This window comes from Podarcis bocagei (genome assembly GCF_964188305.1).
Source record: "Podarcis bocagei genome assembly, chromosome: 6".
Classification (NCBI taxonomy): Eukaryota; Metazoa; Chordata; class Lepidosauria; order Squamata; family Lacertidae; genus Podarcis; species Podarcis bocagei.
In genome coordinates, this window is record NC_138130.1 from 50,510,576 (window position 1) to 50,526,215 (window position 15,640).

The following is a 15,640-nucleotide window of genomic DNA, read 5'->3' on the forward strand; positions in this document are numbered from 1 at the left end:
TACATATATTTGTGAAAACAACATACATAAATGTACCATATTATGGGAAATTTAAATATTAAGGAAAATAAAATGGATGTGTTGGCGAAATTGCATAGTATGATATGTATATTAGGAGAAAACTGCACTCCATTTGCAGATTTTATTTTTTGAAATTGCAAACAGATGTGAAAATGCGGAGAACTTAACTTTAAGGTTGGAAAGATGAGAGACAGAGAGAAACCAAAATTGGTACCCATTTCTACCGGTGGCTTACCAGAAGTTGTTGGACTATAATTTCCATCATTCCCATTGGCCATGATGGCTGGGGACTGATGGGCAAGGGAGTGCAACATCATCTGCAGTGCTGCAGGCCCCACAGGCCCTGGGCTGGAATGAAAGCCAAGCCCCTTAGGACCCTGAATTTTGCATCATTAAATGCTACATCTGCACAGAACACCACTGCAGAGATCAAGCATCTGATGAGGACTCAAAAGAATAAAAGGCAAGAGCAGGTACAACAATTAAACTAATTTTTAAAATATATTTAACAATCCATTCAAACTGTGTGTGTAGCATTGTTTTTGTTTATTACTATGTTATGCACTTTTTTGTTTTGCAACAACAACAACAACAACAACAACAACAGAATTGCAGCCTAAAACAGCACAGGCTTTAGTACAAGGAGAAAACTATATATATAGCTGTCTATGTGATGAAAGGGCTAATGTATTAGGTTTGTCTGGATGGTCTTGGGGAAGTAGCTGTTGCTCAGCCTAAACTTATCATAGGGCTACTGTAAAAAGAAAATGAAGTGTATATTGCAACCTATCCTGAGCTCTTGATTGGGAAAAGATAATCAAAATACAGTCGTACCTTGGAACTCAAACGCATCGGCTCCCAAACAAATCAGAAGTGAGTGTTCCGGTTTTCTAACAATTTTCAGAAGCCGAACATCCGGAGCTGCTTCCACGGCTTCTGATTGGCTGCAGGATGCTCCTGCAGCTAATCGGAAGCCGCGCCTTGGTTTTTGAATGTTTCCGGCAGTTGAACAGACGGAACACATTCTGTTCGAGAACCAAGGTACGACTGGACAAGATTCTGAGTACACTTCTCAAAGTGGTAATTATTAGGTCTAACAACCGCTGTGTTTCAGTACAGATAGATGAATGCAGTTCTTATTTGTCTTAACACAATCTTCCTTCCCCACCTCACTGCAAGTCAGTTAACAAGCTGAGAAAATGACCGTGGGGCCTGGCTGTATCACAGGATACAGATGTACACATTCAGCTCAGCGTTTATTACCTGCTCCAACAAAGCCCATGAATGAAAGAATCAAGAGAGGAGATCCGCTTGCAAAAATGCCAAAACCAAATTTGAAGAGAGGAGACAGGACAATGGTGGCCCAGAACAGAAAGTTGAGGAGAGTCCATGGTCTTCTGCGAGGTTTGATTTGCTCTCCAGGAAACGTACCCTCTTGATTATACTTCTCTTGTAAAGCATCCTTGAAGAGAGAAAGAAAAACCTTTCTAATTTGGGGACACACAGGGGTGCATTCATATCATTCAATGCCTGTACATTTTAATATGGTCACAGAGGCAGGTCTCTGTGACCCAGTACTCGTTGCTGCAGGAGCAATCTGTATTTTCTGTTCCATCATGATTATTTAAAAAGCAAAAACACCTTTTAAGTGAAACTAGGCTCTGCTACTCTATTGCCAACCAAATCCTTTCTATATTCATTGTGCCTTCTTCTGAATGCCATCACTGTCTGGATAGGAGATGGTGCTCCCTGATGGTTAAATGGCAGGATATGGTAAGAAAACAAAATATAAATAAAATACAGTCTCCCAGGAAGCTGAAAGGTGTGTCAATGTAGCATGTACATTATTCATGTAACTTAGTCACGAAGTGTTAACCTGAAACTACTGTTAGTCCCATCAAGTGTTATGGCTACTGCTTAAACAAAACACAACTTGTCCTTAGAAGTATGTGGCAATGGATGAACCCAAGTTATTCTCAGGCAGCCCCGAGAATTCAGGGCCCCATTCACACAATCAATTGCAGAAAGTTAGAAGGTAGTAAACTTAGGCTGCATTTGCATGTAACCCAAAACCTTGGTTTTAGGACTGCATGAGCCCATACAAGCCCCAGGCTCATGTGCTTACAGTACCAAGCCCTTACATAAAAGTTGCTGTTACCGTGTAAAACCATCTTCAGTTTCAAGCTTATTATTCCCCTAAGGCAGGGGTCTGCAACCTTTAAGACAAAAAGATCCACTTGGACCCGTTTCCGAAGAAAAAAAAACTGGGAGCCGCAAAACTCGTCATTATAAAAATAACTTTTTTGTCACTTTTTATTATTTCTTTGTTTGACCCCTCAGAATTACTCCTCCTCATAGAAATAAACGTTAAATTAACAAGTTACCTTTTGTGTGTATGTGTTCTTCACTCCCCTTCAAAACAGTGACCAGCGTACATGCCCCCTTTCAATGCAGTGACCAGCATACATGCCGCTTACAATGGAGCGGGCGGGTGGGCAGGAAGGTGACGTCGGGGCGGTGCATGACTAACACATGCACCGCCCCCATGCGACGTCACAGCCAGTACAGCGCCCGCCACAGTGGGGAGTGTCGGGGCGCACAATGAGCCTCCTCCCCTCACTAGTATCCGCCCCGGAGCCGCGGCAAAGGTGTAAAAGAGCCGCATGCGGCTCCGGAGCCGCGGGTTGCAGACCCCTGCCCTAAGGGGAGCTGCATCAAGTGAGCTGTAACTGTATCAGGTTACCTTTTATTTTTCCCACTGATTTAACTGCTATATACAATACGTATAGTCTCCAACTATTCCATTTCCACTGACAAGGGCAGCGTAAAGAAGCAAATAAGAATGCACAGCGCTGCTGGTGAAGCATAGCTTGCAGATCAGATTAGCACAGAACCCTCAAACCCTTTATCTGGTGGGGGTGAGGATCCGACTTGGGCAGATTCTAAAACACTTAAGAAATCAGCCCCATTGATTTCAGTGGGATTTTTATTTCTATGCTGCCTTAGGGGTGAATGTGAAAAATGAAGGAAAACAGGCCACCCAACCCAATGGAACTTTTATTAGCAGAAGTTACAGTTTTCTCTTGAATTAGTATTCTCTCTCATACAATGAAGTATCATCTTTAGAACAAATCAGATTCCTGATGCTTTGTTCAGTGTTAGTATATCCATTCCCCCCATTTTTTTGCTACTGTGAAACCCCATTGCTCAGTAAAATTCACATGATATAGAAAAGACAGGATTGGGGCCCCATTTGTGGAGGAAGCAACATATCACATCACCATGGTCTAACTGAGAGTATATACATTCAGCTTTGCACACTTTATCTTGAGATACGAATGTGGACAAATGTCAAAGCACTTTCCCCATGGTAGAAAACATGTTTATGTTAAAAGAATCATAGGAGATCTTCCACGAAGGATCTTCCATATTACATCTAGTTGCTCCCTTACAGATATAGCAATGCTGTCTTCTTTGAGAATTCATTCACTTAGCATATTATTCCATAAGATCTTAAAGGCAGGACAAGTGATTTACCTTTTCTTGGTAAAGTTTATGGAGCCACTTTGCTGCTTCCTTTTCGTCCAAAGGGATATCTTCTAGTGGAAACCTCCTGGATTTTTTGTTTTTTAAAAAAAGGTTCAATAAAGAGCATTTAATAAAGAATGAGCATCACAATTACAACTTCTATGCTACTTATACTGAGTGTTCTGCTGTAGATGAACACAAGTTAAAGTGAAAACCCTGTATTGTCACACTCGTACCATGAATTTGCCACTAGGGGGTGCCCACAGCCAGAATACAAAGGTTGCACAGTGGAACACTTCTTGCTTTGTACAAAAATGGATGGGTGAGTTTATTGAGAAGTGCTATATATTTTTTAAAAAAATAATGGCATGATTCTCTTTCTTTCACCCAAATGAAGGCTACAGGCCAATGGTGACCAAAGCTTGGGTCAGATAACCACAGGAGCTTGAAGAAGTTTGTGAAGAAATTCCCATTGTCCTTCTACTCTAAGTAGTGACAAAGGTTAAAATGACAATAGAGATTCTGTTGAGGAACCACACAGACTGTGACTCTTTGGAACTTGGCTGTCCTTGTTATAGCTCTATAACAAATAATGCTGTTTTAGTTTGTTGGCTTGAGGAAGCTGGGAACATAAGACACAACTTGTCTGTTGAGCTGAGTGTTGTCGGCTATGACTGGCAGAATCCAAGGGTCTTTCTGAGCACCTACTCTGGAGCAGGATCTAACCAGGGAACCTTTGGGTGCAAGTGGAACAGACTCCCACAAGAGGTGGTGGACTCTCCTTCCTTGGAGGTTTTTAAGTAGACAGTCATCTGTCTGATTGAGATTCTTGCACCACAGGGGATTGGACTAGATGATCCCCGGAGTCCCTTCCAACTCTAAAAAAGGTAAAGGTAAAGGACCCCTGACAGTTAAGTCCAGTTGCGAATGACCCTGGGGTTGCGGCGCTCATCTCACTTTACTGGCCGAGGGAGCCAACGTTTGTCCGCAGACAGTTTTTCCGGGTCATGTGGCCAGCATGACTAAGCCACTTATGGCCAAACCAGAGCAGTGCACGGAAACGCCGTTTACCTTCCCAATAGAGCAGTACCTATTAATCTACTTGCACTTTTTTTTGGCGTGCTTTTGAACTGTGAGGTTGGCAGGAGCTGGGACAGAGCAACGGGAGCTCACCCAGACGCGGGGATCTGAACCACCAACCTTCCGATCGGCAAGCCCAAGAGGCTCAGTGGTTTAGATCACAGCGCCACCCACTTCCCCTCTTCTAACTCTACAAATCTAAAAAATCATGTGCTCTCCCGTTGAACTATAACCCCTCGCCCAAAAGCACGTCTTTCAGAACACAGCACCGGTGTGAGTTAAAATGCTTGCTTTTTAAAAAAAAAATATGGTGGGAGAGGCAAGTAATGGCAGCCACTGCCATGTCATTCCATGAGCTGTACAAGGGGCAATGTCTGGAGATGGTTCAGTAATTTTTGTGAAAGGTGAGCTGTGGACCACTTTGGAGATCCCCAAAAGCCCCATAATCCTTCAGGGCTTTCTGTTTGACAGCCCTGAACTAGATAATTCTTCTTTTCCTAGGGCCATAAAAAGCAAAGACTGTGGCAAGCCTGATGACATGTATATCTGTGGGGCACCAAAGAGATGACAAAGCCTCCTTCATCACCATTCACAAGGGTAGAAATGACTTGCTTCAGATACACCTGAAGCGGATCCAGTCAGAAAGCATTCCTGGCAAGTCTTTTACTGAACAAAACAAAAACAGAGGAGATGGGCCATCCATTCATATGGCTGAACAGCAGGCCTAGCCGAAAAAGCATAGGCAACTGGATCTCAGAACTTCAAGCCAGACTGGACTCAGCTATCTAAAAGACACGAATGACTGTACTATGCAGTTCACCAATCTTTAAGAGAGGGCAGTAGGAATTTATGGAGTTTTACATAATGTACTTTCCCACGACCACATGGGTTTGTCAAACCAAATATGGAAGATGCTGAAATGGCAGGCAGAGCCAAGCATTACTTTTACAGAATTCGTAGTCGTGCTGGATGCATGCAACAGCCTTCGTCTTCTAATATTAATGGCGGGAAAGAGGTTCTTCCATACTAAGCCTGAACAGCTGAAGTATCCCAAATCCATGCGGTGAAAGAACATGGGGAAAAGGAGGCAGACTTACCACCATATTTGGACACTGTGACAATTCTGAAATACGTGCCATGCTCTCAAATACATGCCATGCTCACCTGACACACATATCAGCTTTGTATTTCTTCCCATAAAGGATTCCTAATAAGGAGGGGTTCTTGTTTCCTCTGAAGTTTAACGTTACATCGTACACAGCTGAAACTGTGGAAAATAAGAATAGGTCACCATTATTTTAGCCTCTAGAATCCAACTTATTTAATTGTTATAACAAGGCATACAAACAGAGTTCCAAATAATGAGGTGAGGCTCCTGAGACTGGAAGCACATCATTCTCCCAAGTACAATGCTCCACTGGCCGGACAACGTCAACACAAAACTGTGCTGCAATTCCAACAGCATTTAAATGGGTTAGGACCAGCCACGTTCATTGCATTGAGTAGGACTTGAATAAGCATCTTACTGCTTTCTCAAAATTCCCAAAGTGTCTCACTTTTTTACTGCTACTGAACATGTCTCTGGTTCATGCACTCCCCATGCCCCTCTCCTCCTTTGGCACATGAGTGAAGAGAAGTTCAGAAGCAGTGTTTGTTTCATCTGAATTACGACAAATGGTAATTAGCTCAAATCATGGTTTATCAAACAAGCTAAGATCAAACTGCGGTTTCTGATACTCGCTTTCTGTGGTGTGTGTGTGTGGGGACATGATAAAGCTAAACGCAATGGTTGTTGTTGTTTAGTCGTATCCGACTCTTCGTGACCCCATGGACCAGAGCACGCCAGGCACTCCTGTCTTCCACTGCCTCCCGCAGTTTGGTCAAACTCATGATGGTAGCTTCGAGAACACTGTCCAACCATCTCGTCCTCTGTCATCCCCTTCTCCTTGTGCCCTCAATCTTTCCCAACATCAGGGTCTTTTCCAGGGAGTCTTCTCTTCTCATGTGGCCAAAGTATTGGAGCCTCAGCTTCACGATCTGTCCTTCCAGTGAGCACTCAGGGCTAATTTCCTTAAGAATGGATGCATTTGATCTTCTTGCAGTCCATGGGACTCTCAAGAGTCTCCTCCAGCACCATAATTCAAAAGCATCAATTCTTCGGCGCAATGGTTAGTGAACGCTTTTGATCTCTTCCTTGTAGTTAAGCCAGAGGAGGGGACAGGGAGCAGGTTCATGCATTTAATGCTAAACAGTGGTTTAACATGACATCTGAAGCAAGTTACCCTGTTTGTATAAAACACAACAGCAAACTATGGTTTGCTGCAAAAACCGAAATAATGGAGAGAACCAGATTGCTTGAGCATACAGGGAAGAAAAAGAGACGAGGGAGCTCATGAGTCAGAACCTCCTTTATGTAACACTAAGTTGTGGTTTGGTGATTAAATCTGAACTCAGCTTTAGTGTTAAGCTAATGGATGTGAATCTTAGTCATGTTGCAGCCAACAGAAGTGAAGAACCCTGAGATTATATATACATGAAGACGGGTATCTATCTGTGACTCACAGAAACACAAGGGAAATTACTTCACATATAGAAAGAAAAAATTAACATTAATATTAGGTATCTTCACCTCTCAGAATCTCACAAGCATGCTGAAATGTGTGTTAAAATATTTCCCATCTAGCAGAAAAGGGAAATTAATCCAAGCCAGTGTTTTGCTCAAGGCAGTTCTTCATCCAGATTCAACTCTGCTGTCTTTCCTAGATTCGAGTGGCTCTTATGGATTAAACACAATCCAGAGGAAAGTACATGTAAATAAGTGCTGCTGAATCAATAGTATTTAAGCACTTAAGTGGAAGCTAGACACTCTTTTATTTCCTCAGGTTTTAAATCACATTTATACTTCTCTGGGTTGTGCTGAGTGGAGGTGGGGGATAATTTCAATTTGCAAAGGGAAGTGCCATAATCTTTTATCAACAGTCTTTAAAAAACACTGTCACACTTTTAGAACACCTGGGTAGATTGGGAAGGGAGAGGAATGTGGATGAGGAATGGCATAAATGTGATAAACCTTCCACCAGTAAGTAGGGAAGGGGACATTGTGACTTTTTATGTCTTCCGAACCTCCCCAGAGGGACGCAGGTGGCGCTGTGGGTAAAAGCCTCAGCGCCTAGGGCTTGCCGATCGAAAGGTCGGCGGTTCGAATCCCTGCGGCAGGGTGCGCTCCCGTTGTTCGGTCCCAGCGCCTGCCAACCTAGCAGTTCGAAAGCACTCCCAGGTGCAAGTAGATAAATAGGGACCGCTTACTAGCGGGAAGGTAAACGGCGTTTCCGTGTGCGGCTCTGGCTCGCCAGAGCAGCGGTGTCACGCTGGCCACGTGACCTGGAAGTGTCTCCGGACAGCGCTGGCCCCCGGCCTCTTGAGTGAGATTGGTGCACAACCCTAGAGTCTGTCAAGACTGGCCCGTACAGGCAGGGGTACCTTTACCTTTTTTAACCTCCCCAGATTCTGCAGAACAGTTTTGATGCTGTTGTCTGGAAAGACATAGCAAAACTTGTAACCCACAATTGTATTTGGCCAGCCATCTGTCCTATTTAACAGCCTTGTCTGTGTGGCATAACACGAACTTACACCTCACATGCACGCTGGGAGCGTTAATTAGTCAATGTTTGCACACCACTTTAGAAATGTGAAGTGCTAAGTAGCAATATTAATTTCTCTGAATTCAAAGGGGAACTAATTAACGTATTAAGAACTAATTACGAAATAAAATCCAGCGGTCTAAAACGTCAACATTAAAGTCAATACTGATTTTCCACTGAAGAAAACAATAATAATCTGGGGACCAACAGCAATGAATGCGCTCAAGAATCACATCCACAAACACTGCAAGGAAGGCCAAGGAAATAGATACCTGTTCCCCTGAGACACTGGACGGCTGTTGTGAAACCTTTGGTTCTGGGCAACAGGTGATATTTGAGCTTAGGCAATCCTTTGGATTCTGCCACTTCCATACTGATACGATGCTTGGTCTCTGTAAAACGAGTTCCTTCACAGTACAAAAGAAACTAATGGAACAGAACAAGAGGGGAGGGGTGGAAGAAACATCCAAGTGTTACTTCTCAAATAAAGAAATCATATGGAGAGTTTGCTGGGGACCAGTATCTGGATTCATAAACTTTTGCATCAGTGGAAAGATTGCATGACACCAAGGACCCAGAAACAAAAGAAGAGCTCTGTTGGGTCAAGCCAAAGGCCCATCTAAGCCCAGCAGCCTGTTCTCATAGTAGCCAACCATATGCCTAGGGACAACAGCACTCTGCCTACCTGCGGTTCCAAGCAACTGGGTAGTCAAAGGGATACAGCCTCCACCTATGGGGGCAGAACACAGCCATGGTGCCTAGTGGCCACTGATAAACCCTCTCCCTCAATCATTTCAGGAGGCTGCCACTGAAGGGAGAAGAATCCTCAGGCACCATTGCTTTTACCAATCATTCCTCTCCAGAACTCCCCTCAGCTTCTAAAATCTCTCTCACCTTCAGTACCATGCCAGTCCCAGAGCTGGCAACAGGTACACGAGGAGACTTACCAGTATGGTTAGAGCATGGACCTCAGAACCAGAGCACCACCACATCTTTCATGGGGAGATTTTCAATGCCACACTCCTCCCTGCTGCAACACTTTATCCCCCTCCTCTCCAGAGAGCTTTAACCAGCACTAGACTGCCTCCCATGACTATTTGCTTGCTGGCGTATTCTGTTGAAGGAGACCCTGACCCAGACCCAGAACTCATTTAGAATGAGAACATGCCCATACCTCAGATTTCCTCACATGCTCAAAGCATCCTCTTTAGGGTCATTTCATCACTTAGTTTTCCAATAAAGATATTAAAAACTGTATTTTTTCAGGGGGAGATTCCCAACATGTAAATTTGGAGCACATCAGACCATTTGTGCATTGCGTGTTAGTATTCAGCATATTAATGCTATATCCAAATACAGTGATGTTGCAGGGTCACTTCTGCAAAATCTGTACCTCATACTAAAAAAATGGGAGACATTCAACATAGCACTAAGGAGATTGTTCTGTCAGCTCAAGCATTGCTGATTGCCTGATGGAATGATCTCCCCCCCTTGTACTATTTTGGGGATTTTTCTGACTTCTGCTCCCCACCAAGCCAATTTAGGGGGTTCAAGGGAGGAGAATGGAAGGCTAACTGGGCCAGTTAGTTGAATCCGGCCCATACTTTTGTACCACATACAAACATGCCTGCCAATTTCAAGTTGGAATTCATTGAATAAGCTGCACACATGAAGGGTTTAAACCAAAGACAGCTGAAGAACCTACCTGAGGTGAGACATTGAAGGCTATATACTATTAGACATGAATCCACATACAGATTTGTATATAAAATCTTAATATGGCCACACCCACACACCCACACCCACCATGAAGGAAGACCACACCTTTCACCATCTTGTTCAAAGTGCCAAGGACAGGCCTTGAAAAACTTAACTTACCCACATATACTCTGGATAATCGGACAATCGTTTTAGACCTTCGACAACTTTATCTCTGTCTTCTTCCCATTTCCTTTTGCAGAAAACAATCTCCAGGAAGTACCATGTCCAGCCAATTAGGGGCACGTACAACAGCTCTTTCTTAGCAAGAACTTTTGAACTCTGAAAGGAACACCACAAGATAGTATCCATTTGTTTGTTTACAACACATCATTTACAAATAGTGCCATTTCCAAAACTGTTCTGAAGCGGCCTAGTAAGGTGATGTTGTTTTTTTGTTTCCTGGAAATTACTAGTCACATCATCATCATCATCATCATCATCATCATCATCATCATCATCATCATTACATGTATATCCTACCTCCAAGGAGCTCTAAAAAACATGGCTTTCTCCCCATTTTATCCTCACAACAACCCTATGTGGTAGGGTGGGTTCTGTGTGTTTGTATGTTTGTGTGTGTAAAAGTGGAGGAGGAGGAGAGATTGGTCCAAGGTCAATTGGGCTGAATTGGGAATGTGAATCTTTGTCTCACCTGTCTCAAGTCTGAAATGCTCAATTCTACTTTTAGATTGGATTCCTGTCTCATTACATATGCTAATCATCTGCACACTATCCCTTGCTTTTCCTGTAGCACTTGCTTTTTCCTGCAGTCATTAACAGTCATCAACAGGTTTACCATACCCATTGAGTCAATCACCCATCTCCTACTACCCTCCTGAGAAAAACCCCACCCTACCCTCCCACTATATATAAGGGTCTGGTGACTTCTGTTTCAGTGTATCTGAAGAAGTGTGCACACGAAAGCGTATACCAAGAACAAACTTAGTTGGTCTCTAAGGTGCTACTGGAGAATTTTTTTATACATTTCGACTGCGTCAGACCAACATGGCTACCTACCTGAATCTAATTTTGCTGTTAGTGGGAAGGAAATTTATCCGGTGTGACCATTTAAACACCCACCCCAGGTGCCTCCCTTTCCCAAGGTGAAAAATAAACCTGACCATACCCCTCAAATTAAAAGATATACAAGGCTACAAGTTCGATGCACTCACCCCCAAGACGCCAAATCGCTCTGTCATGGTCCAGCCACACAGAAAGTCTATTTCAAAGTTGTGGTTCAGGATAATGATGACATGCTCTTTTCCAAACTTATCGACTGTAGCCTGGTCTGAGAACAAAGTGCATTCTGTACCAGACCACCATTCCAGCAACATCACTAATTCTAGGTCACAGGAGGAAACAAAGAAAGTAGATTAGGCCTTAATGTTTTAAACCACTGTATATGGCAGACTATTATTTCCAACCTTTTTAGCTCTGTTAAATGTGCAGTTACATACTATCTATACAGGGCAGAAGCAAACAGTTTTCAGAGGTTTTGTTTTGAACACCCTAGTTTCTTACTGGTGACAATTTTCTTTATTTAAAAGCTCCACTTTCAGTCTTAAAAGATATGAATTTCAGGGCTGCGAGAGCACTTTTAAATCAAATTGGCCAAAGTTTACAATACAGTTTCCAATGCCGAACAAGTCAACCAGTCTGATCAAGAGGAAGATCACCAACCATTGTTTCAAAAGCTGTTACGATTACCCAACCACATTATCCAATTTTGGTAATTTTTGCTGGGATACAAACATAACTCTGCCATTTAATTAACTATATAATTAAGTAACTGGGAGTGGTGCACAGGACGGTTCATTCCTTTCCTCCACTCACTCTCTCCCTCCTTCCTGCAACATACATTTTCCCTGCAGGGCCTAACCACAGTGAACCCAGTAATATTAACTGCAGCTAAAGGTAAACAGGTGTGTTGAACCAGAGGCGAACTGTTCCAGAAGCCATCTTGGTAGTCAATATAACCCCACTATTAATTGGTAGCTGTTGTAGCAATGAGCTCGTATATGTTGATATCCACTTGATTTGCTGTAGACTAACTGGCTTGCTTTGATGCTGCCCTTATCTGTGGGCAGCTTGGAGTGCTGGGCTGAGAGTTCAGAAAGGGAACTACAGTGGTGCCCTGCAAGACGAATGCCTCGCAAGACGGAAAACTCGCTAGATGAAAGAGTTTTCCATTTTGGAGGTGCTTCGCAAAACGAATCTTCTATGGGCTTGCTTTGCAAGACGAAAATGTCTTGCGAGTTCCTGCGGGTTTTTTTTCCTTTCCCCCCTTTTTCTAAGCCGCTAAGCCGCTTATCAGCTGATCCGATAAGACGATAAGCCGCTAAAAGCCGCTAATAGCGCTAATCTGCTAATCCGTCAATGGGCTTGCTTCGCAAGACGAAAAAACCGCTAGACGAAGAGAATCACAGAACGGATTCTTTCCATCTTGCGAGGCACCACTGTACCTGTAAGATTTGGAAATTTGCCACCTAGGCCCTCCCTCATCAGGATCAGAAACAGAGCGTATGTTCCCAATGGCCTACTTTGCTTGTAACGCTTAGTCAAACTATAGTGTGCAAGTACACAGAGCAAAAAACCACAACTGCTTTGCTCCTTGCCCAATTCTGCTGCTGTGCTACCCAGTGATAAGCCATGTCTTGTGCTAAACAAGCCATGAGCTATAACCATAGCCTTTTTTCTTGGTTTGTTTTGTGCAAGACATGGCTTAGCTCTGGGTAGCGTGGCAGCAGAAGGACTGAGGGAGGAGCAAAGCAGTTGCTATTCCTGCTCTGTGGCTCCATGGTTTGCATGCATTCTCAGTCACTGTGTGCTCCCTTCCAGTCTCAATGCCTATTTGATCCCGTAATGATGATGAGTAAGCAGTCAGCAGCATTGCCTCAGCACCAGCCCAAGGCCCTGTTCAGATGGCAGCTTACTGCAGCAGAACTTGTTTAAAACCTGCATCACTCATAAAAGACTCTGGTGTTTTAAAAAGGGAAGTGGCCGCATTTTGTTCTGCACAGGTTTACAAGCACTGGTGCATTTCTGTTACTGTCTGAATTTTTTAAAAAATTATAACCCATCATACAACTGCAGGCAGATAACAACTGACTATGTTGTTCCTTCCCCGCAATGTAGCCCAATGAATAAAGGAACCCAAGATCCCACCAGACCATTTGGAATCTCTGTCTGTGTTCACACATTACAGTAAACCATAGTTAATGGTCTACAAGGAATACAGAGATCACTCCTACTTCACTTCTCTCCTAGTGTGAGCAACCAACTATGACTCCTGGCTTAGTGTTCTGCCCAGGGAGAGGGCTGTGGTTCATCTGGAGTGAAACAAATCTACAATCTCATTCGGATGTAACACTAAACTAGTGATGGTGGTTTGTTGTTTCTATTCTTGCTAGAGGAAGAGCACTTTCATTACGGTTTACATTGCTATGCAAACACAGCCACTATTTGCTTTTCTTAAGATGGGAACCCTCTGTTAATACTGGACAGCCTGAAGAGGAACTTTTAGACTCCAGGAGTATTTCCCTATCTTTTCTGACAGTTCTTGCCAACAGCTTGAGGGAGAAGCAAAAGGAACAGAGAATTGGTTCTGAAAAAATGTTTGTAGCCTGAAGTACTGACTTCACTAGTGTTGGGAAAATCCCAAGATCCTTTTGCTTTTCCTGAGCTTTTACAGCTCCAATATTGACATCTTAGAAACTGAATTAAAATTTTTTACTTGTTAAGCCTTGTACAGAAATATCCCACCCCAATAAATCTGACAGTGGTTCCTGATGTATTTTTCCAGCGGTGCATTTTATTCTTGTGTGATTTAAAAGTAGGGAAAAACTGGAAGTCAGAGAAGTACATAACAATATACTTTACAGAAGGAATGGGGGACCTCCCCCACCCCAATATTTCTGAATTACAACTCCAATCATCCCTGGCTACTGGCTATGCTTGTTGAGGCTCATGGGAGTTGTGGTTCAGCAACATCTGAGGGAGGGAAGTTCGCTGGAGGTGAGGAGTGAGACAGAGACAGAGAGTGATGCTGGTAGGTTCAGCCTTAAGTATCACAACTTATATACAGTACTGCCCTGTGATCTTTGGCTAAAGGGTGGTATACTAATTTAATTAACAGACAAACAAACTTTAAATATATTTTAACACATGTATATTTTAACAACTTTAGCTTTGTGTTAATCAGCTGGTCACCAAGTTAATAACCCCCCCCCCCGGCACCTGTGGAACGCCCTCCCATCAGATGTCAAGAAAATAAACAATTATCTGACTTTTAGAAGACATCTGAAGGCAGTCCTGTTTAGGGAGGTTTTTAATGTTTGATGTTTTATCGCTTTTTATTATTAATAATAATAATCTGTTGGGAGCTGCCCAGAGTGACTGAAGAAACCCAGCCCAGATGGGCGGGGTATAAATATATTATTATTATTATTGTTATTATTAGTCTGAAAACTTGAAGAGTGGAACATCACTTAGCCTTAAAATGAAAAGAATGTCATGGCATTTAAAAAAAAATGATTATGCAAAAAAACAAAACAACCAAAAACAGCAGAGGGGAGGGACTCAATGTAGAAGCTGCAATGTACAAAAATCTTGCAAACAGTAAACTATCCATTTAGACTTGGATGGAGCTATTGTTGCTAGGAGAGTAAAAACTGAACATGCTGAGCCCCCCCCCTTTTTTCCCCTTAAGTCATCTGGAGGTAGCTAGAATGAATAAGGCTGGAATATAGATTGCCTTCATGAATTAAATATGCAGCAAAGTGTTTTCTCTTTGCAGGAAGTCAGACGAAACATCCGTGCTGCTCTACAACAGGAAAGAAGCTTTTTCAGAGAAGTGCAGCACTGATCGTTTTAGTTAAGAGTGGCACAGCAAGAGCTTCAAATCTCTGAAGGGAGCCAGTCTGTGAATGACTTTCACATGGCTGGCATCCCATGGTGAGGAAAAGGTTTATGGTTCTAAAATTACCTCATCAAATAGTTATACTGGGGTTTGTTTGTTTTTTAAAGTGCACAATGTATATGAAGCCTTTTTTAAAATAAATAAATAAATAAATAAATAAATAAATAAAGTTAAATTAAGATATCCTTGAAGAGCAATCTGGAAAGGGGGATCTAGTCTAAAGAGGTCAGTTTATTCTGCACTATGTACGCAATGATCATGAGGGACCACCATCAACAGAGACTTGTGTCTCTTTCCACATCACACTAAATGCCATGCTTGGTGGTTTCACATACTCAGTTGCGAGTCCTCAAGAGACGTGTTATAGTGAGGGTTGTGTGAATCAGCCTGCTTAAAAAGCATAGATTGAGCTCCAAAATGCATGGGTGCTTCTGCTGGTATACACAGGGGGAAAGGGCAGCTTTTCACTACAAACACAAATTTACTTTTCACAGCAAATTCTGCATTGGGGAAAAGAGAGGTGTGGGGAGTTGCAGCATTTTTAAATCCACTGACTTCACATCCTCTAAAGCAGGGTCAAGAAACTTGTGGTCCCTGCAGGTGCTGTTGGAGTTCATCTCCCATCAGCCCCAACCAGTGTGGTCAAAGATGATGGGGGTTGTAGTTCAACAAAATCAGGATGAACACAGAT

At 42.9% G+C, this 15,640-nt stretch overlaps 1 protein-coding gene across 6 annotated transcripts in view; it reads right to left on the bottom strand.

Annotated features, from left to right (window-relative positions):
- AGPAT3 (1-acylglycerol-3-phosphate O-acyltransferase 3) overlaps positions 1 to 15,640 on the bottom strand; it is a 70,384-nt gene that overhangs the window by 4,314 nt on the left and 50,430 nt on the right. For all 6 annotated transcript variants that reach the window (XM_081197224.1, XM_081197227.1, XM_081197226.1 and 3 more), the window contains 6 exons: positions 11,204 to 11,373; positions 10,149 to 10,310; positions 8,543 to 8,696; positions 5,794 to 5,896; positions 3,559 to 3,634; positions 1,285 to 1,483 (listed from right to left, as the gene is read on the bottom strand). In XM_081197224.1, coding sequence (XP_081053350.1) covers positions 1,285 to 1,483; positions 3,559 to 3,634; positions 5,794 to 5,896; positions 8,543 to 8,696; positions 10,149 to 10,310; positions 11,204 to 11,373 — 864 coding nt within the window. The remainder of the gene's footprint in view (positions 1 to 1,284; positions 1,484 to 3,558; positions 3,635 to 5,793; positions 5,897 to 8,542; positions 8,697 to 10,148; positions 10,311 to 11,203; positions 11,374 to 15,640) is intronic.